The sequence below is a fragment of the Aedes albopictus genome, chromosome 3, assembly GCF_035046485.1.
Source record: "Aedes albopictus strain Foshan chromosome 3, AalbF5, whole genome shotgun sequence".
Taxonomy (NCBI): domain Eukaryota; kingdom Metazoa; phylum Arthropoda; class Insecta; order Diptera; family Culicidae; genus Aedes; species Aedes albopictus.
Genome location: NC_085138.1, coordinates 189,967,371 through 189,990,834, shown reverse-complemented (window position 1 = coordinate 189,990,834; position 23,464 = coordinate 189,967,371). Strand labels below are relative to the sequence as shown.

General features: G+C 39.6%; 1 protein-coding gene across 2 annotated transcripts in view; it reads right to left on the bottom strand.

Annotated features, from left to right (window-relative positions):
• The window catches only part of LOC115253918 (cilia- and flagella-associated protein 298), a 68,942-nt gene that overhangs the window by 7,042 nt on the left and 38,436 nt on the right, over positions 1-23,464 (bottom strand). The window contains exon 1 of one of the 2 annotated variants that reach the window (XM_062856964.1): positions 12,172-15,944. The exons of the other annotated variant lie outside the window; for it this stretch is intronic. Within the exon in view, the coding sequence (XP_062712948.1) occupies positions 12,172-13,598 (1,427 nt within the window). The 5' untranslated portion in view covers positions 13,599-15,944. Of the gene's footprint in view, positions 1-12,171; positions 15,945-23,464 lie in introns of those variants that run through there. 2 annotated transcript variants of the gene reach the window in all.

The window sequence follows — 23,464 nt, the reverse complement described above, 5'->3', positions numbered from 1 at the left end:
TTTTTGTTTCACATTTTTATTCGTGAAGTGGGATTTTGTGGGGGCCCCTGAAATGTGGGGGCCATGGCCCCCCCTGGCCCCCCCTTAAATCCGGCCCTGGCCGAGGGCAATACGCAAACAACAGAATTGAATTGGTTCCAATTTCATTAGGATGCAATTTGCTGCTGAGAGGAAACGGAAAGAGCCATACTCTAGTACAGAGAGAATAGTCGTTTTGTAGTTTTATGAGGTCTTCCGGGTAAGCATTCCACCACGTTCCGGTAACAGTGCGTAGAAAATTGATCCTTTGTTGACATTTTTGCACCAAATACTTGGCTTGGGTACCGTGATTTCGGGTGAAATTGATCAGTGGGTGAAATTGATCGATATGAGAACCATTTTAATTTATCAAAAATAACGCTTTAAACTTAAAAACTGACCATCATCTGCCTCGAGGGTTATTGAATGATGAGTATACATGTTTTACAGACAATAAGTCACATATTTCTGTATTAAATTCAATATTTTCCGAAACTGCGTGTTGAGCGAACTTCAAAGACACTTCCAAACGTTTGTTACCGTAGCAATATCGCAAATGTTATGAATATTCGAATGAATGTTTCTAGCTGCCAAGTATTCGCTAAACCTGATTTCGTCTTCAAAAATTCTATAAATATTTAAATTTATGCATAAAATCATACTTTTCGGAAGTAATTGATTGTAATTGAATACTTTTCGGAAGTAATTAAGTTTTATTGGAATTTACTTAACTTTAAACTTAAATAAATAATTAAAAATTTAGCAAAGTTGTAAAAGTTTCGCACAGTTTTTCGCATTCATGGATGGTTAATTCAGGTGGAAAAAATATTTTCAGGACTTACAAAGGAAATTCACTGACTGATCAATTTCACCCCGAAAGTAGTTTTATTGAGTTTTTATTTCAAATGACATTTATTATATTAAAATGATTTGCAGTAGAAGTTTTAACCTCGTTGGCTGATGAAAACCATGGACGTACTTGTTGTAAAGCATTGAGTTTAACCATATCGATTTTTATTCAAAAATGAGGCGCCGAAAACTGCGTAAAGTGATCAATTTCACCCGAAATCACGGTACCCAAATTGCCTTTTGAATCAAACCGGACCCCAAGATATTTCAAAGTCAAATGCTGATCGATTTCTATTCTCAAAAGATTGAGTTTCAGTTGGGCTGGGTACCGCTTTGTAGAAAACACAACCAATTTAGTTTTTTTTTTGCGGAGACAACTCGATCCCTAAATCTCTGGCCCAAATGGACAGATTGTTGAACCCTCGAGCGATCGCGCTGTTGTATTTTGTACATACAACACGTTGAAAAAATCTCGCTTTCTGTACTTAGCATTAGCGTGGTGCTGGCGGTGGTGGCCAAACGCGCGAGTTACGGAAGGTTAAGGAATTTTGCAATGGTCTTTGCAACATTTCTGCATGTGGGCCTTTTAGAGAAACCATAGCATCATTTGCAAGTTGTCTAGTGTGCAATGTCCTTCCAGAAAGCTATCAACGTCCTTCACATAGAAATTATAAAGCAAGGGACTTAAACATGAGCCCCAAGGTGCAAGTAGCTAATTCAGGAAGTTGTCAGTTGTCCGAGATTGAAGCTCATATGTTTTTCTGACAACAAATTATGCAAGGAATTGTTCCTGGTAGTCCACTATTGTGCAGTTTTTCTGACAATATTTGTTTATGGAAACTGAAACAAAAGCGCCCTTAATGTTCAAGAAAACAGAAGCCAATTGCTCCTTTTCCGCAAAGGCCAGTTGAATATCTGATGAAAGCAATCAGAAGGCCGCCGGCTCCAGAGGCACTTATCGCGTCCCCGAGCGGAATTGGTTGATGAAAGAAGAGCCATAGAAAATTCCAGCATAGTGAAGGGTTTGTCCAGAGAACCGTCTCTTAAGGTGAAACATCAAGAAATCCCATTGCAATTTTTCATACAAACTTTAGAGACACAAATCTGCCGAACAAAGCATGGAGCCAAGCCGCACTTGTTTTTCCTGGCTTTGCTCACTTGCAAAAAGCGGCAGCTTTTACAAATCGAGAGCATTTATTTAAGAATTTTCAAGACTGGTGCTCTTGAAAATGTGAGTAACCAAGTCGGCCATTGTGGCAGCCATGTTTGTATTCTCTGAAGTTTCTCCTTAAGGATGTTTCCCAAGAAATCGGTCGTGCTGGGACTGAGTCTGGGCATACCTTTTTTGCGAAGCTCAATATCTAACGGTTGGAGTATTCGTCACTCTCATTAGAGGATGAGCGGTTTCGCATGTTGCGGGCTATTCTCCAAAGCGTTGTCATTGAAGTTTCTCTTGAGAGACCCTCAATTAAATGTCATCAATAACTACGCTTAGCCGGGGCCCGTGGCGTAGTTGGTCACCTGTTCGCTTCATATGCGGATGGTCATGGGTTTGATTCCCAGCCCCGGCACTTGCAATTTTTCGTCAGTTGCTTTTCCCCCGAGAGCAACTGACACTGACCCTCTTCTGAGCCCCATGGCTCAAACGGACCCGGATACCTGGACATCGGCGAACTGCTACTCAAAATGGACCCCCAATCGGACTGGAAAGGAGCAACGGTCATCAACATCCTTGTGCTCATCATTCTACTAGGTATAAAGTAGAAAAAGTGAAAGCAGCAGAAAGGTAACCAGTTCGATAAAGTAGAATAGAATCTAGGCGCTGTACAAAATGTAAGTGCAGCTGTCAATTGACATTGCTCACGTAGTGCCCCAGTGGACAATAGAGCTGTAAATTAGGTTAAGTGATTGAGAATAAAAAAAAAATAACTACGCTTTTTCGCTTTCAGCAGGTCTTTCAGCTGTCTTTCAAGCTTAGCGTACTCTTGATAATGTTCTGAGGTACCATGCCTACGATAAGCTTTGAAAGCATCATGACATGTTGGAAAAAAGTGGGAAAAACCCCAATCTAGTCGCATTGTAGATAACTTGAAGTTTGCATTATTGGGCCCTTTGTTCACTTTAATTAAACTTTAATTGTACATAGGGTATTGGTTCCCTTCTTAAGCATGTGGCTCCCATTTTCATCCTATACGAAAAACAAAGGATTGAAGCGCTGTTTGTTTTGTTTCTTATTTTTGTATTTTTGTTAGAAGTGAGCACCCATGAAAACAAAAAGAACGGAATCAATCGGTGCCGTAATCGCTTGTTTTCGAATAGGATGAATATGGGAGCGTGAGATTACTGATGGCACACATACCGTACACAGTAATGCTTGCTTTTTTTATACCATATTTATGCATGCATTATGGCTTGAGCAGCGTGGTTATTTGGGTTGTTCGGTCTGATACGATGACTGTGGACATAGGGTATTTATTCCCTTATTAACCGTTATGTGGCCGGCAAACTTTTTGCTTTTTTCTACACCGTGTATTTTAAATGGGTGCTGGGTACCCGGGTACCCTGCCGGCCACATAAGGGTTAATGTGGCTCCCATTTTTATCCTACCAAAAACAAAGGATTGAAGCGCTATTTGTTTTGTTTCTTATTTTAAAATTGTTTGCTAGAAGTGAGCACGCATGAAAACAAAAAGAACGGAATCCATCGTAATTGCTTGTTTTCGAATAGGGTGAATTTGAGAGCGTGAGATTACTTATGGCATATTCACTCATATCATACTCTGTCCCATTTGGGACCTTGCTCCAAAAGCAAGCAGAAGGAGTTACTACTCAACAACTGCCACTCTGAATTTTCGGGTACTGCAAATACCCTTCCGCGCTTAATATTCAAGGAAATCCATTAGCACCACTGCTTTCAATCTGCCTATTGAATTGTGCAAAGGATGTAGAACGATACGCCCAGTTGAGACACCGGCATCGTCAGTGTGGAGCTCTCGTGCAATTCATAATGCACATATCAACGATAAAGTGCAATATGTCCATAGCAAAAACGATTGCCGATTTTAATTACACATGATAGAAACGAGGCTATACATATATTCCCTACAATTGTGAGTGAACCACCACATCAGTTGAGTCGAGCCGGTATTTTTGGCACGAGTGCGGAATATTTGTTAGTGTTCTTGTTGGACTTGTCAGGCGTGCATCCGGTGTATGCATCCCAATCGCGGACCGACGTGTATCGATAATTGGCCCTTGGCGACAAGATGCACGCTTGCCAAATTGGTAATGACAACGATGACAGTGTTCGACAAGCCAACGAAAATTATTCAGGATACTTTTATGGAAATCGGTTTCTAAATTTTATTGAGTGTAACACTAGTTTACAGCATTTTTGAACTCGGTAAGCTGATGGTCATTTTTGGTGTAGAATCATGCCCTGAGTTCGAAAACGCGAATGAAAAAAAATACAGTAGAGTGGAAATTTTTTCGACTTTCCATACAAGGTTGATGACTTGAAATCGATTTTTGTTCTATTTTTAAGCAAAGTCGCTCACTTCAAACATCTCATTCTCCGTAATCAATGCTCCGATTGAGCTGAAATTTTTACTGTAACTCGCCTACATATGATGTGTCAAATTAACGTCGAGAAAGAATTTTTAAATTTCGATTTCGGTTTCGAAATCAGCACTAAATTGTGCTTCAAAAATTTTGGTCGTTGACAGAAGTTCACGACTTTCGTTTTATTTTGTAAACTAGTGTAATTGATATGAAATTGATTGAAGAACCAGCAGTTTAGTACAACATTTATCGATTGTAAATACGTTTTAATTATTGTTAAATGTTGGTTCCTCGCTAAAACATTGTGAGTCAACAACACGGAAGCAGCGTGAAACACAGCTCTGGCCCTCACAAGCTTCTCCCTCATGCTTCAGCGGGTCAGTCGAAAAAGCTTTGATCTGGGTTAATGCGATCAAGTTTCGCAAATTAAATGTTTTACTTCTTGCATCAGTTTTGGACTTCCAGAAGCCACGATTCTACATAAATTTGAGCGAAATCGATGAATTAAGTCCAAGAGGGTGCTCAACGAGCTTGAAGTTAGTAGGGGGAAATCTGTGCCAAATGTATGCATGAATGGGAAGTTTTAGATTTTTCGCGCTGTCAGCGGTTAATCAATACCATCTTTGGAATTTTTGTATAGCTAACTGAATGTAAAACAACTTTGTCGAAGACCATAAAATGATTCAAAAAAGTTATACCCTAGGCAAAGTGAATAGAAAGGTTCCAAGCTAAAACCTGCAAAAATAGCCCTTTCTTTTCATTGATGTTCTGCACATTTTCGATTTCAACACGCAGAAGCAACAAAAAATTGAATAGTCATCTATGCTTAAGCATACCCGGGCAGAGTTCAAGTACTGACGATGTGATATTGGTTTGTTTGAGATAAGAAGTAAAAGTACTGAAAATAATAGCAAAAAATTGTTCTTGAACCATCTAACCAATAGCAAAATATGATATTTGAATATCACCCGAGCAGAAGTAAATAACAACAGCATAACAAAATGCGTTATTTTGGCAAAATAACTGCATAATGAAATTAGTTATTTTTATGTTTTTAACATAACATATTGTGTTATAAACTTGTCTGTCATAAGCGGCAAAATAACAAGTCACATAACAAAAATTTGTTCCTGGAAAATCAATTAATTAACATGTTTTGTTAGTGTCAATAACAACTTAATAACAATGAATTTGGGAAATATTTCAATAACAAATTTTGATATTAAAGAGTTATTGATAACATCCCGAAAGCAAAATTAGTTATGAAATCAAACAATTGCACATGCTGTTGAATATGATGCTAAAGTGGAGGCGATATGCGTACACTTTACCCGTGGTTAAATGAAAGCATGTACGCATATGGCCTCCACATTAGCATCCTTTTCTACATCATATATGACTTCGTGTTGGCTGAGAATGCTATACATATTTAGACCAGCACGTGAGAATGGCGGAACAATCATTGCGAACTTCAGTTTCTCTCTTCCCTCATAGGCTTATTTTCAATTATTCATGTATTATTTTCCACAAATAGGTAGATCCGACTTCAACCTCTGGAACGACAGGGAAAACATGTGAAAATATAAAAAATTTCTGAAAAATCCCATTCAAAACCATCTACAAGTTTGGATTCAGGTGTCTGTATTAGCTTCGTTCAAACAAGTTTACTTAATAAGTTTGACATTTTTGTCATTAAAATTCTCATGTCAAAGCGGAGTCTGGAACGTCCCTTTCAAACCCCACCTTCAATATCGTCTGCCATGTTCTCGTTTTGATGTATGTAGGGTACTGCGCCACTTGGGCAGTGGCTGATATTCTGGGAACTTTTCAGCTACAACTCAGTCAATTTCAAACCTCGCGGCGATCATCAGGGACTTGGTTTTGTACACGTCACACCTCTTATCAAATGTGATACCGTAAGCATAACTCGCGAAATACTGTAAATAACGTTGTTGAATGACGTAGGATTTATTTCAAAACTTGTTTTAGTTTTGATTGCAATAGCATAAAGTATTTGTACACTCTCAACAATACAATAATAATCAAACTTGTTCCACAACAAAATGTTATATTGAAATGTTATTTAATGGCTGTATACCAATAGCTTGGTCGTAACAAAATTGGGAACAAAATAAGATTGTCCAACAAAACATGTTATGGAAACGTAATGCCTTGATAATATAATAATAACAAAACGAGATATAAAAACAGGTTTTGTAATTTCGTAGTTATTAATTTGATATTCTGCCCTCTGCTCGGGCAATCAAATATCAATCAATCAATTCACTACTATTGGTTAGATCTTACCAAGAGCTAAATGTGCTATGATGATGATGTTCCAGGATTAAAATTGAGATATTATTTTCAGTACTTTTACCTCTTATCTCAAACAAACAAATAACACTTTTTGTTCTCCATATCAAAATATGCTATTACTGAGCTTTTTCCCTCTGCTCGGGTAGGTCAATAAATCTAATTTTGAAGTAGTCAAATTGTAATCTTAATTCGAAAGATTTCGGAATTCATTAAAATGGCATACTTTATAAGGAAATATTGTCCCGAAAGAGGTGGTAAACGACTTTCTGTAATATAATCTGACAGCATTGACTTTAAAACCACTGAATGAAGCGGTGTCTTCATTAAAAATAGGCAAATAAAAAAATCACTAGGGGTTCTCACTAAACAGATTAAATTGCTGCGTAAGCCATGATTTTCTGCTTATTTGAAATGTTTCATGGTTTTGCGAATGAAATAATCAAAGATTGCCTTGGTGATCGCGCCGTTTAATCAGTTTAATCAGTTTACGCTGTTAAGTGAATCCCCCTACTGTGATTTCACTCATTTCTCTCCAGAGGAAGCACATTTTCGGTGCACTTGTACACCTCATGCATTGTATCACACGCAATAAGTGAATCCAATAAATGAAAGCCTATTTATCGTAAAATCGACCAACCGAGTAATATTCTATAATAGATTGAGTTTAAATAAGGGCGAAAGTAACATGAGCGACCTCTCTTCATCGACTCTCTCTTCTACAAATTAAAGTGGCAAGATGCAAATTCAATCGAACTTTTTTAGACTTAGACGCTAGATTGCATCGCAACCTAGCGATTTATGACCAAAAAGTGCAACCATACTTGTATCTTGTCACTTTAATTTGAAGAAGAGAGAGTCCATGAAGAGAACTCGATCATGTTAGTTTCGCTCTTATTTAAACTCAATCTAGAATTATTTGTCATAATATTTTCAAATTTACGTAAGTCGTACTTCGAGAATGTTATCTTGAAATGAACCATTTGTAATTTTGATTTTGAACTAGTAAACAGCCCAAGTAACCAAAAGTTCAGATAAAAGGGTACTTTATAAGCTAAGCAGCTTGTTCGAGGTTGCTCATTAGCCTTCTAAGCAGCTTCATTTTTAAGTAATTTTGGAACTTGAAAGTTCACATAAACACGCTGGATAGCCTTCTAAGCAGCTTCTGACAGAACTTTGACAAAATTCATGCAGAAACAAAAATGTGTTTCAGAATTACAACTCTGTTGGTGGGTTTGTGATTCATGTCTCGAAATTGCTTCTGATAATTATATTTTCACACATGGTGCTATGTAGATTTGAACTGGATCCTCCTGCGTGATAGTCTGCCATCTTACCGCTGCACTGCTGAAGACACTAGATAAAGTCAAGCTAACTTCACTACTGTACAAATGTGCAAAACTAGCTGCCGACAGAAAATCGATTCAAGTCAGACTTTACCAACTGTTCATTCAATCGCAACTGTAGTACAGTGGTAGAGCGTAGGATTCTCACGCAGCGACTATCGGTTCGAATCCGATAGGTGGCATTTTTTTTTTGCTCAAGCCTAATATTCATTGATTTGATACATTCATATTTGTCTTTTATTCGTGTATGCCTAAATAGTTGTTTTCTGTAAAAGAAATAAATTTTATCTTCATTAAAACACAATGCTACTGAACTGAACTTCTATGAACTTGGAAGTTCCGACAAAGTTCCGATTAGCATCTTAAGCAGATGATGATTAACCTGGGCTTGTTAGGGGAATATCTGTAAATAAAAGAAAATCGGGTTAAGTACGGTTCCTTTGAATCCCACTAAGAATTTGCATCCTTTGACAGATACGTATTTCGACCTCAACTGTAAGGTCGTCTTCAGTGTCTTGTACTTGAGTCGAGTCAAGTACAAGACACTGAAGACGACCTTACAGTTGAGGTCGAAATACGTATCTGTCAAAGGATGCAAATTCTTAGTGGAATTCAAAGGAACCGTACTTAACCCGATTTTCTTTTATTTATCTTAAGCAGCTTTAAAGTTCCGCGAAGTTCAGATAAAGTTCCGAATGGAACTTTCTGGCTGCTTAAGAGGCTAACAATGAGCCTTGCCGGAACTTGTGACCGAAGTTCCCGCAAGGCTCATCATTAGCCTCTTAAGCAGCCAGAAAGTTCCATTTGGAACTTTATCTGAACTTCGCGGAACTTGAAAGTGCATTTTGTCATGGGAAGCGGAACTTTTGGTTACTTGGGAGGGACGACCTTCCAGTGTTGTCCAGCCTGCAGGCTGTGCTAGACGTTAGTGGTTGCTTTGTTTACTCTTGGGCGATGAAAAATTCCAAATTTAGTTCCCAAATTCCTGAAGAATTCCGCACATTCTGAGCTAAAATTCCACTGCCTAATGACAAATAGTTATGAGAATTAGCAGATCCATGTGATTTTTAGTTGTTTAGCAGGTAATTGGCTGTTGTGGGAATTGCTCAAGCTGCTGCCGCCACTAGGTCATACCTATATAGATTAAAATTGGTTCAAATTATGATTACGATGGTTCAAATTAAGATTGAAATCATTATTGACAAATAATTGAATTTTTCAATGAAATTTGGTGCAAATGTAAACTTTTTACCACTTTACGAAAAGCTAATACCCGTGGCTTTCATATGGTTGCAAAATCGGTCAAAAGTCCTGCTGCTTCGGAAAGCCGTAATTCTGTTCAACTCATGATTACCTACCCTAAGTGTTTTCCGTGATTCCTTAATTAATCCTTCGTTTAACATTTATTTTTATCATCTTGAAAAACCATACATCTCCATCATTGATTCAGTTTTGGGTAGTTCGTATAAAATGTATTAACCCTCCTAAGAAGTTAGGTTCTTCGCACAACGATGACGTAGTGCACGTTCGGTGTGCCTATCTGGGTCATATTGACTAAAAAAACCCCTACTAGGGTTAATAGTTAGTTACGTCTTATATAGAAAAGGTATGTTTTGAAATGGTAGAATAATTATAGCAACGCTTCCCAACTTTGGCTTTTGCGATCCCCCAGTCTGTTGTCACCTCTCTCTAAAATAAAAGCTCTCATTTTTGAGTAGCGCCCATGCCGCACAGGGACTGTGTTGGAAACACACAATTTTTAAAATTGCTCGCACGCTCACATTTTTGCAAAATATCAATATTTTTCGGTATTTGAAGGTGGTTTATAAACCCAGTGCACAATGGGTCCAGAGCCGTGTTTACGAAGACAAAAATGTTTGTGCCTAAACCATAAGTTTTAGATACATGGTGTCTTTGGGAAACTTTCTTCTTATTTTTTGACCTTTTTTCTCGTTATTGTGAAATTAGGGTGGTACCTCTAGTTTCGCTGATCCAAACATCTGCTTTTCAATAGTTTTATGTACGTTCACAAAGTGTTCTACAAAGTTGTAAAAGAACTTATTTGGAGCAAGTTTGCCGAAGAAACCATTATTCTATCTCTCATGGTTCCTAAGTTATAATTTTTTAAAATATTCATGTTAGGGTGATCCATGAATTTCAGTTTTCCTGAAATAACTTTTAATTCGTTCGTTTCTCGTGAATACTTTGTTCCGACCACTTTTAGAACTATCAACGACGCATCTTTTTTCCAAAGAGCTCAAAGTTCTAACTCGCGTAATTAAAAAGATATTGGCATTTTTCTTCGAAAAATCACTTTTTTTCAAAAAGTCATATCTCAAAAAGGAGCAAATGGATTTTCATTCTCCCGGTTGCATTGGAAAGATCGTACTCTGTTCTATTTATGGTGAAAAAACTGTAGGTACCTTTTTTGTTTAAAGCTTTTTATTGAATTTTGAAAATACGATTTTTTTCATGGAAAAGCAGTTGTAACTTTGAAAATCGATGAGATACAAACTTGGCGTCTTCGACAAAATTGTGAGTTTTTGGCTGCTGTAAAAGTGCCCAGAACAAAGTATTGCGAAAAAATCAACAGATAAAATTATATTGAGTAAAAACAGATTTTCATATGAAAAATGACACATATCAAGAAAATTCAACTCGTCTTTGTTAGATAGATCAAAGTAGCTTGGTAAATGGTCATCCATTTCATTCTAGAATCAATGTTTATTTATACTGTCATCATCATTTAGGCACAATGTTGATAAGATATTGTAAATCATGTAACTTGAATAGGCTTTTACGTTAACATAAACATGTACTAGTGATTGACATTTTTACTATCCATACATTGAAGTGATGAAATTGAAATTAAATTGATGGAAATCAGCTCAAAATCACATTTTAAGTTGAGTTCATTGGCGAATTATGGATTATAAGCATATTTAAACATTTTCGACATGGTTGCTTCGATCTATCTAACAAAGACTAGTTGAGTTTGCTAATATTGTTCCGCTTTCCATATGAAAATCGGTTTTTATTCAATATAATTATATGTGTTGATTTCTTCGCAATACTTTGTTCTGGGCACTTTTACAGCAGCCAAAAACTCACAATTTTGTCGAAGACGCCAAGTTTGTATCTCATCGATTTTCAAAGTTACAACTGCTTTTCCATGAAAAAAATCGTATTTTCAAAATTCAATAAAAAGCTTCAAACAAAAAAGGTACCTGCAGTTTTTTCACCATAAATAGAACAGAGTACAATCTTTTCAATGCAACCGGGAGAATGAAAATCCATTTGCTCCTTTTTGAGGTATGACTTTTTGAAAAAAAGTGATTTTTTGAAGAAAAATGCCAATATCTTTTTAATTACGCGAGTTAGAACTTTGAGCTCTTTGGAAAAAAGATGCGTCGTTGATAGTTCTAAAAGTGGTCGGAACAAAGTATTTACGAGAAACGAACGAATTAAAAGTTATTTCAGGAAAACTGAAATTCATGGATCACCCTAACATGAGTATTTAAAAGAAATATAAGTTAGGAACCATAAGAGATAGAATAATGGTTTCTTCGGCAAACTTGCTCCAAATAAGTTCTTTTACAACTTTGTAGAACATTTTGTGAACGTACATAAAACTATTAAAAAGCAGATGTTTGGATCAGCGAAACTAGAGGGACCACCCTAATTTCAAAATAATGAGAAAAAAGGTCGAAAAATAAGAAGAAACTTTCCCAAAAACACCTTGTATCTAAAGCTTAAGGTTTAGGCACAAACATTTTTGTCTTCGTAAACACGGCTCTGGACCCATTGTGCAGTGAGGTTGCCATGTCGAAATTATTGCAAAATACATGCTCATATGAGCGTACGAGCAATTTTAAAAAAATGTGTGTTTCGAACACAGTCATGTGCGGCATGGATGTTTACTAAAAATGTGCAGGCCGAACACATTTTTGAGCGTAGCCGTTTTTGCGTGCTCGCTTTTCGTAGAACAACAAAGCGAAACAAAGGTTGGGAAACCGTGAATTATAGTATTGACTTCAACATAATTAATATAATGTGTCATTATAGTGTAAGATGTTTCTACTAACCCTTGAATAGACGCCGAGTTCGAAAGTAATCCTCCATCGATGCTTTCCCTCGACATTTCATCAGCCATTTTCACTTTCAGTTGATGGCCGAAGGAGTTCAAATCGGATGTGGAGTTCGGAGTGATTGGTTTCGAGGAACCATTCGTATTGGTAGTGGCGGTCGTGTTAGTGTTTGTGTTGTTCACATTGTTAATCGAGTTGGCCGTTCCGTTCGGTAGTTGCTGAATCGGGGTGGTCGTAGTTGTGTTGACCAGATGACCGTCGTCTGCCGCGTTGTTTTCGTTGATGTGATTAGCCGTGATCTCCGCCTCGCTCTCGTTAATTTTGTTATCGTTTCCTTCGTCGGTTTCGTCCATTTCGTCCTCTATACCCTCCTCTTCCTCGCCGTTCTTATCTAGTAGAGCGGCTTCCTCATCTTCGTTGAAAATCACAAAATAAGCAAATGCCAAATATATCACGGAGATGATGAACGATGGAATGGGAATTGCCATGGCGTACACCAAGTTCAGGGTGTTCTGCCACATATCTAGATCGCTGATTACCAAACCGGGATCCACTCGTGAATAGAAACAGGTGAAGTTGGTTCCAATTTTCCAATACTTTTTGGTCCATATCGTGCAATTCAGAATTGGAGGATACCCGCAACCTTTCACATTGGGAAATAAACGTGCGCCGGTGAAGAACCACTCGGATTCGTTGCCGTTCATCTCAGTCATATCATCTGGATACTCCATCAAGGTGTTGTCTTCGCCAATGATGGAACTAACGAGACCATTCTTATGGTCACCGAAACCGTTGACTCTGTCATCCACCAGCATATCGCTGTACTCATAGTCTGCGCGAACTGCCCGCTCGAAACGGTTCAGGGCAGATTCGAACCTGCTTCTACCGTATAGACTGGAGGACGAAGCTCTATCGGCGATAGAAATTGGTTTATTTGTTTGACTATTGCCACTTAAGCTATCCAAGTTATTTTTTAGACTACTCTTGCTATTATCAATACTAACACTACTATCACCAGTGTTTTTTGTAGCTGTTGCTGTGGCTGCTTTGGAAGCAACCGTGGACGTCGTGGATGTACCATCGATGGTGGCCTCCTCTGCAGCAGCCGCTTCTGCTGCTAGCTGTGCGCTAGTTTTGTAATTAACGCGAATTTGCTGACATTCGTAGATGTCCTTGGTGCAGCCTTCTCGGCACGAGGCCCAGCTGCAATTTTTCGCGCCATACAGATGCTCGTTATCGACGGTGACACAAAACGCAGGTGACTCATCGAATTGCATGAAAATCGTAGTGAAAGCAGGTTCGATCACAAACGGCACCAAGAACAAAAACGCGAAAAGGCTAAAGGTTGCGAGCAAGATAAAAAAGGCAGTCGTGTAAAATAATGCTTTCTCGCGAAATGTACGTGGTACGATTTCCTCATCCATATCCTCGCGGAGATTAGTCGATGATGTTCACTAATCTGGATGTGTTCGAATGGAGCTGCGGCGGCAAGGTTCCTCCTCGCGAGGAATGCAGTGAGCAGTCTCAATGGAAAGTTCTGAATCGAATGGAGGTCGGTTGACCAGAGGCGGCTTTCCCTTCTCGCCACTTTTTACTACCGTTGTGTGTTTTTCACAATGACGATGATATTTTTCTGGAGCTATTCAATAATTCCGCAGCGTATCCGTAGCGAGTTGACATTTGAAATGAATGTAGAACAACGGAGTACCACACGCACACCTTCGCATTGCAGCAAGACCTTTCGCTCCTTATGGGTATTGATATGATATTTCCGTTTTAGTTTCTACGGATTTGACCCGATGTTTTTGAAAGCAACGTATTCGAATGTGTATGGAGGGTATGTATTCAAGGGAATAAAACCATGAAACATTAATCAGTTTGATTGTTTAATCACATGGGGGCGCCATGGGCTCCCCACTCCTAGTAGTTCAACCATTGCTTGAGGAACTTCATACAGACGGTTTTGATAGACATCTGACTCAGACAAAAAGCCAAAGACGGGACTTTCCTCCGATTATCAGATACTCAGTAACGGCAATCATCAAGCAGGTTCGAAGGATGGTGGTACGATATCCTATACGCGATGCTATTGCGTGTATCTACTGATCCGGCGGCAGAAGTCCTGCGTCGAAGATCTGCGTTCGTATTGGTGAAGCAAAAATGCAATATTAACGACAAGTTCAGTCCGACTGGCAGAAATATTATTCCTTCTTCATCAGACTGTTTATATTTCTTCACTTTTTTGCAGTAAATTGCCACTAGCTACCACACTAGGTTTGTTGGCACCACATCTATGTACAACATTTTACATTCATATGGCATTGTAGTCACTCTCATTCTCTCGCTTCTCCATCAGCAGTGTCGAGTAGTTGGATGGTTGGTTCGTCGGTGCTCAAACTATTTTTCCTCTTTACATAACTATTGCATGTCTTTCACTGATTTTGAATTATAAATAATTTCATTTATTTCCCCACCATCTGACACACACGGCAGAACACAACAATACTTATTGATCAAAATGAATAGAAATGATATTCGACGAACAATTTATAGAACTGTGCGCACTGTATTCCGCAGCGAAATATTCGAATTTAACCAGTATTTGTTTCTTCGATCTTCACCGTTTGTAATTGATTCATCAATATTTGTTTTACTGGCGGTCAATTATCTCACTAAACACGGTGAACCAATCAACGTTGCACCATTTTCTTCCGCACTTCGTTCATTTTCCTCCCAAACACCATACAGACAGTGTCGCGACGTTGCTTTTCCTGTTATATCCAGTCACACGAAGGCTTAATACTTTTACACTTGTGAGGCGGCCTCCTTTTTTCCTTCAACTGGTTTCACCACGACGGCACGCAACGTTTGCTACTGCTGCTGCTGCTGCTGCTACTATAGCAGAGAGAAAATCGAAGCCCTTGTGTGTGACTCCTTGAATTTGCTTTCCTGCTTTTCCAGGCTGGTTATTCCATTTGTGCATCGTTTCACATTTTCACCATGGCTCGTTCGTGATGATTATAGGTTCAGAACCCATGTCGCACTGGCTGCTCGGGAGCAGAATTTATGCATGCATTTTTAAAACGTCAAAATGGCGCTTTAACATGAAACAACACCGATAAACTCTAACCAAAGCACTTTCAAATCCAATGCATCGCATTGATTTCCCACACAACTGTCTTGCCTGGTGCTGCCCCTACTGCTGCTGGTAGTGCGGAAATAGTGCAGAATGACTTTTCCTTGCGTCCATTATTCGTCCTACGTGCACAGATTGTTCCAACTATTGACTCGATGCTCGTATCGACAAAACCCGAGGACTTTTCTACGGTTAAAGGATAATGTTCACCAGCACCTCCGGAGGAAAAAGTCACCCACATTTGACTTCACAGCACTTGCCAGCCATGAAAAAACACATCTTTGTTCTACCTTCTTCTTGTTATTCTCTCCGTTCTTCCTCGCCGTTAAGAGAAACCGAGACGGAAAGTCTGCTGGGGTCTGGGAAATCTATTTTACGGATTTTCACTTGACAAAGAAGAAAAAAACGGTCCGATGGGATGGATAATCGGGCGATTTTCATGTGGGTTGCAATGCACAAATTGACACTCTAGTCCGTCACACTAGGAAATGTTATCACTCGTTATGGTTTTATATGTACAAAGAAAAAGAGAAAACTAAATCATCTATACATTGATTACACGGATATTATCACAATAAAATGTCCTGGCGAACTGAACAGCAGGTTTCTTCAGTGACGACACCGAGGCTATGAAAATTTCCTGGTGGCTCTCGCACTCCGGCGAGCCTCCGCACGGTGGCAGAGAAAGAGCGAGATTCTCCGTATGGGGGTGATTCGATCAGTTATCTTGTTTGGATGTTGGTTTCGAGCAGTCGGCAGTTATTAGGCAAGTAAATGATAATGCGTCTCCACGGCTTCAAGATTGCGATTAATGATGAACGGTGATTAGAACGAATGCTAAACATTTTTGGGTGCACATTCAGGAACCTCCTTACACGACGCTACGTTACACCAACCGTAATTGCTAGGATGTCTTACATCCTAACAAGCCGGCTTTAGTGACCATAATAAGCTAGGTTATGTGAACAGCCATAAAGTACTAATAGCGACTTTCTCAACTGGTTAAGAATAACATTTCACAACGTCTGTACCGGCGGTGAACACACTCCGATTAGTAACCACAAGGTGTAATATGTCACACGCTGATTGATAAATAGTAAGACCGTGGTGAGTCAACAGTCAGTCCAAGAACATTTCGTAATGGAACTCTTCTACGTCGGGCATTGGAATAGTTATTCGGCCAGGGGCTAACGGACAGTTAATAACAGTGGGAGTGCACAAAGAACACTGCGGTAGACTAGATGACTTCCAATGTTTCCTGGCGATGACAGTGTACAATGATCCGTGAGCCGTATTGAAACGGAAGAAAATATTCACGCCTAAACTATTGGTTTTATCTATATCTTCGGGAAAGTTTCTTCAAAATTTTTGAACTTTTTTTTCAATAATGTGAAATTATGATGAGAACCATTTATCCGAAGATCACAATGTCAACTTTTCATTGTTTTCATATAGATCAATGAAATGTTGTAACCGTTCGTCGAATATGCACAGAGAATCTAAACGCGGTGGCTTTAGCGCCACTCTCGCGAACGAGAGACCACCGGTTCATTTTAAGGTTTGCCCGACTATAAGACGACTCTACTCTCAAGGGCTTCTCGAACGGCCGTGACTCGACTTAAATCACCAAACGCACTAAAAACTAATACATAGAACGTATAAACTGAAACAATAACGGGAATTTACATAAAAGGGACTAGAAAATGAATAAACTACTACACGCGAATAATTAAAAGAGTTTGAAATGAATTTATTGAAAGTAACTAACTAATTCAAAGAATCAAAACAATAAAACAAGAACAACAAACAAAAGAATTCGTTTAAACGTATATTATTTTCACATAATGCTCGTCAAGTGTGTGTGTGTGTGTGTGTGTGTGTGTGTGTGTGTGTGTGTGTGTGTGTGTGTGTGTGTGTGTGTGTGTGTGTGTGTGTGTGTGTGTGTGTGTGTGTGTGTGTGTGTGTGTGTGTGTGTGTGTGTGTTGTGTGTGTGTATCATGGCCATGATTGACGTACCTGCGCAGGTTTTGTTTCGACGGTGCTTTCTCCTGGCCAATCGTCGACGTCGCGCTCTCCTTTACGTTCGCCGATCTATAGATGCGGAGGGGGAGTGTCGGCGGTCCGGTACTCTGCCCGATCGTACTTAAACCGTACGCGGGTAGGCCGGATATGATCCCTGCTCCGTTTGGCTGCCAGTTTTGGCGGGCGAGTAGCAGCGGAAATGGCTTAAAGCCCAAAATAAAAAGCGTCTTTGGACGCTGAGGTCCAAAGAGGGAACACAAATTGAAAACAATATACACTAAACGAATTCACTTTCAATAATTACCTTTTGAAAAACAAACAAATGCTCAGGGAACAGAGTGTCTGCCCCTGGCGACTAAATCCACAATTTAAATAACTACTAAACGAAAAACAAAGACAAATAAATTCAAATTCACTTTAAACTACACTGATTTACTAAGCTATAACTCTAATAATCACTACACACCTTGAAAAACTACAAACTGGGAGAAGGTCGCCGAAGCTCACTTCTGCTCTCCAGCCGACTTAACTATAAAGTGATGGAGTCAAGTCAATTTCTCTAGTCAAGTAAATTTCCTGCTATTGAAGCAGTCGTCTATTGAATGTACAAACAATTATTTTCAAGTGCGCCAAATTCAACTCGCACATGGCTGCAAATCTATTTTGCGCCATCGAAAAAACCCTATAAGATACGTAACATGAATCGTCATTAGCTTAGCCTAGACACAAACCTTACATGAAACGGATAATCTCTACTAGATGAAACGGTTCAAATCCAAAGTCAAATTCAACGAATCCAATTCAAATAAGATTTTACTTGAAAAGATAAAAACGTCAAAAGCTACAAATTAACTAAAATAGTAATAAATTTAAGAAACGAACTTTGAATTATAAATCTAAAATATATATAAAAAAAACAGATTTATCCAAATTTATCCAATTGAATTCAAACTTTATTTTACTTAAAAAGATAAAAAACGTCAAAACGTTACAATGTTCTTCAATGTTGAGAAGCACTTAATTCTGAACTACTAAGAGTACCACAACATTTTATGTTAGTAAGTAAACTTGCATGCGACATTTGAAGGGTGACTTGTATGGGTAATATCATACCTAACATCAATCGCTTAAAACTATCAAATTTGATTTTGTAAAACGAAATATTTTTCATTAGCCGTTGATTTAGATGTGTATTGCCCCACGAACTCTCTCGTAATCGGTGATAGACGGTGGCATAAAATTTGGGAGAGTACCTTGTGTGCAGCGCTCAGTAGTGTGATCGCGCGATAGTTCTCGCAATCCAACTTGTCGCCCTTTTTGTAGATGGGACACATGATACCTACCATCCATTCCTCCGGTAATACTTCCTCCTCCCGAATCTTGGTAATGACCCAGTGTAGTGCTCTCACCAGTGCCTCTCCATCGTATTTTAGAAGCTCGCTTGGTAGTTGATCTGCCCCAGCGGTATGTTGTTTTTCAACCGGCCAACCTCCTCCTCAATCTCTTGGAGGTCAAAGGCCGGAAGTGCCGGAAGTCTTTCGTCCTGTGCACATACTCCTAAATCTGTTACCACGCCACCTTCGGTACTTGCAACGTCGCCATTGAGGTGCTCATCGTAATGCTGCCGCCACCTCTCGACCACCTCACGCTCGTTCGTGAGAATATTCCCGTAATTATCTCGGCACATGTCGGCTTGTGGCACGAAGGCTCAGCGCAAGCGGTTCAGCTTCTCGTAGAACTTTCGTGTGTCCTTAGTGCGGTACAGCTCTTCCATCGCTTCGCGATCTCGTTCTTCCGGATTCGGATTCAGCAGCCCAAAAACTGCCAGAGACACATAAGTTTGCTCTTTAGACAGACCAACAGTTAATTTTTGTTGCGCTGTGTTATTTAATGGGTTCATGAAATATTTCTGGCAAAAAGCAGGAAGAAAACATGTAGGTATGCCTATAGAAATCTGGGAAGAGATCCTTGAAAAAATTACCAACAGAAAATTCCTAAAAATGGTGAGAATCCTCAGAAAAAAAACCTCGGGAGGATCTCGACATAAGTTTTGGAAGGATTTAAAATGAAATAAATTTCAGGGAAATTCTAATTAATTTAATTATCTTTATTAAAGAGATTTTCAGCACAGTTCTTGGCTGGTTCATCTCTAGGGAAATTCTAGAAAAAATCTCTAGAAAAAAATCATGGAAAAATGCCTGGAGGAACCATTGAAAAAAAAAAAAAAATCTAGCGAGAAATACCTGAAAAATCTCAACATATCTGAAAGAAGGCCACGAAGCGGCAAACGCGCGGGTATTAAAAAAGCAAAACCATGCTAAGGGTGACGAGTGCGAATCTCGGGTTCGTGGTGCGAAATTTTCGTAGTGTACATTTTCATGACTTCATTAAGCATATAGTGAATCTTTGTGCCTGCCACACGATAAACACACGGAATATTATCATTGGTAGAGGAAGGTTTTAGTTAAAAACGGAGAAGCAGGCTTTCTATGTAACGCACAGGAGAACATTTGAAAGAATCCCGGAAAGAATCAATTTATAAATCCCAGAAGCATTGTCGACAAGAATCCTTAGACAAACTCCGAGTCTCTGCAGAATAAACAATTAAACATATCATTGGAAGCGTTCGTAGATTACGTGACGCTTGTAGTGAGAGGGTACCGAATGCGTTCAATTAAATATTATTATTATTAAAGTTATTATTTTAGAGTTTTGACACTTCTCAGTAAAAATTGCAGGAAACTTCACTTACCCCGGACAATCGGAATGCCAAAGGGAACTAGGCTCTGTGGAACTCATTAGCCGGTTTTGCCTATATCCTAATGAGTCTGCTCCGGGTGTACTGTCAGTTGTAATGATTCAGGAATTGCCTAACTATACTACAGGTTCCAAGAATCATAGCTTTCAGGATCCTGTTCAGGTCCTTCTTCAATTCCAGCTCGTCTAGGGACCTTAGGGACAACTCCGATTGCCGAGAGGACAACCGGAACTATACGAACGACCTCCAGGTTCCACATCTGCTTCAACTCCTCCGCTAGGTCGTGATACTTGGTTATCTTGCCGGAGAACGTTGATTGGACATTATGGTCTAATGGTACAGCGATGTCGATGAGAGTTACCCGCTTCATCCATTTGTCGTAAACCACAATCAATGTCGGACCACAATCGTTTCGCAAGAGCACTCAACCGCTGTACATGGATGTCGAGGATCTCCGTAATGTTGACTTCCTTGAGATCTCGGAGTTCTGCGTGCTTCACGATTTCAGCAACATAACGAACAAGCCTCGTTAATCGATTCCCCTGCTTGTACTGTGCTAATTAACCCATTTTTTTTTACTAACGGAGCCGAATTCAGTTATTTATTTTTTTTTCAACAAATTCATGTTTTTGACTTATAAACTATGTTAGTTTTGGAGAACCGTAAAGCTCGCGGTTTGGTCGAGGTTAGGGGGAACAAAAATATGTGAAGAAAGGATAGGGTAATGGGGGCTTGACACATGACAGCATGGTGTAGCGTATTGCTGCTGGTCAAACGTAGAGTGGACAAACAACCTGTAACGATACAAACAGACGATTTTCGAAGGGACACGAGGTGGACAAGCGGAGCAACAAGACTGGGGTATCAAACAAAGACACGAGGTGAACAAGTGGAACAACAGGACAGGGATACCAAAAGAAGACTTCTGCTTGTTTCAAGAAGTCGTACACAATCTTCATGTACTCAAGATGTAGTCTATTCAACACATCTCTAATGTCTTCCTTTTCTGGTTTCCCTCGGGCCCTGAGGGATGCACATAAATCGGATCTGGCAATACCATATTCAGGGCATTGCCACACAACATGGTTGATATCTTGATAGCCTACACCAGAGCTACAGCAATTGCTATCTGTGAGTAAACCCTATTCGACAGAAGTGTGAGCCCAGAGAGTAGGGATTGGACATAAGTCGACACAATATCTTGATAAAATCTCGACCCATGTCCAACCACTTGAACCACGCCGTCTTCGATACCTGTGGGAGAATTGAATGTACCCACCTGTCCAACTCTCCTGCATCCCATTTTTGTTGCCAACTGACCAAGGCATGCTGACGAGCAATCGAAAAAAAATCATTGAAGACGATATGACGGTCATAAATGTCGCCTTCCATAGCGCCCACCTTGGCGAGTGAGTCCGCTTTCTCATTGCCCGGGTTCGAGCAATGCGAAGGGACCCAAACCAAGGTGATGTTATATGCTTGATAGGCGCCGTCAACAAATTACGTAACGCTCTAGGGGGAGGGGGGGGGGGGAGTTGGCCAAGCGTTACGGCCCATACAAAAAATTTTGGGTTTTCATACAAAAATGCGTTACGGAGGGGGGAGGGGGATTGAAAAATGTCGATTTTAGCGTTACGTAATAAATGGATGCTGCCATACGATAAAGCACTCAAAATTGATCGAATTTCGCTCAGGAAATACGGGGAGTGCTCCACCGGCCTCATTGAACGGATAGCCTCAATTGAGCTGATAGATCAAAGGGAAAAAAGGCGATTCGCTCTAATGCGTAGTAGTGTATAGCCGCCAATTCTGCTTCAAGTAACGTTATTGTAGTACTTTAGTGTAAGGAAGACCGGTAATGGGAAGGGTTTAACCCCCAAAACCCCTCCCTTGTGCACGGGCTTATGAGACATGATGGATCAATGGAACCAACTTCTCAAGCGTTCACCGCATGTAACAGAGGTGCCACCGTATATGGACAATGTCCATTGGGTATTAAGCATGTGACAGCTGTGGAGTTATGTCAAACCAACGAGGCTACGGTGGTGCTATCTGTTCATTTCATAGCGGCCACTTTAGTTATTTTAGTAATCCATTGCTCGCTGTTGTGTGTACGTAGACGTACAGCTTGTACAAGTCAAGCTGATTCGCAAAGCGAGGGACATTGAACACCCCTGATCTGCCGGGCATGTCCGTAATGTTTTTTTTTTCCGATAGAGGCCGCTCGGCTGTTTTCGCTTCTGTTTATAACGTTCCACGTTCTACCGGGTTCCTTGCTGTAGCATTATTATCCGCGATACGTTCTTCTCTTAAAAAACGCTATGAAATCTTCGTCGAACCACTTCGACTTCGTACAGCACTTCGACTTCGTTCCACGTACCCGATGGTGCTCTCGGTTGCGTCATTATGGCTACTTTTACTGTTCTTCAGCAGTCCTCTAGAGGGGCCACATCGAGGTCGCCTTTGTCTGGCAACGCAGCTTCAAGATTCTGCGCTTATGCTGAGGCAAGATCCGATTGCTACCGTCGGTCTAGATTGTACCGGGGTTACCGCCGGTACCGTACGTTGTTGAAGACGGAATGTTTTGGACGTAGTTTGACACGACTTTCATCAAGCAGCATTTGGATGATCGAAAGATATTTATTTAGATTTTATCTGTTCATTATCAGAAATTGGTTAACCTCAGCGTAAGATATTGAGCCTCATTAATTTCGTAAACTCGATTCTCAGCAGTTATATTTAAGACTAATCATAAATTTTGGTCGTTAAAAGAAGCACAAGACTTTCGTTTTTTTTTGTATACTAAATGTTTTAATGATGCAATAAGGCTGATACAAATTATATTTTGACTTTTTGTCTCCCCCCCTTCAAAAATTTTTGGCTGGATTTTGCATTTTGAGGGGGCAGATAAAAAAATATTTATCAAAATTTCGGGTCTTGCTCAAAATTCTTTAACAAATCCGATGAGTTTTTAATATTTTTCGAATTAAATGCTTTATTATTTTTATCCCCCTCCTCGACCAGTCAAAGAGTAGTGGGACAAAAAGTGAAATAAATATTTGTAACGGCCTAACGCCTCTTATCGTATTCATCTCAACTGCACATACATTTTGTGCGATACAATTCAAAGGAGACGCATGGTATTTTGATGTTTTACAAAAATAACTATGCAAGTTGAACGTCGATTCACGACACCAGTTGTATCGTAGTTGTTCGATTCAATTGTTATGTTCTGAATGTAGAAGTGTTATTTCTCATATGGTTAAATGATTGTTCTAGGTATTTGAAACCAGACACCCTATTTATACCATTGAAGTAAAATCACCATAAAACCGCAAACCACTGGGTTGTCGTACTGTCAGGATAACAAAATG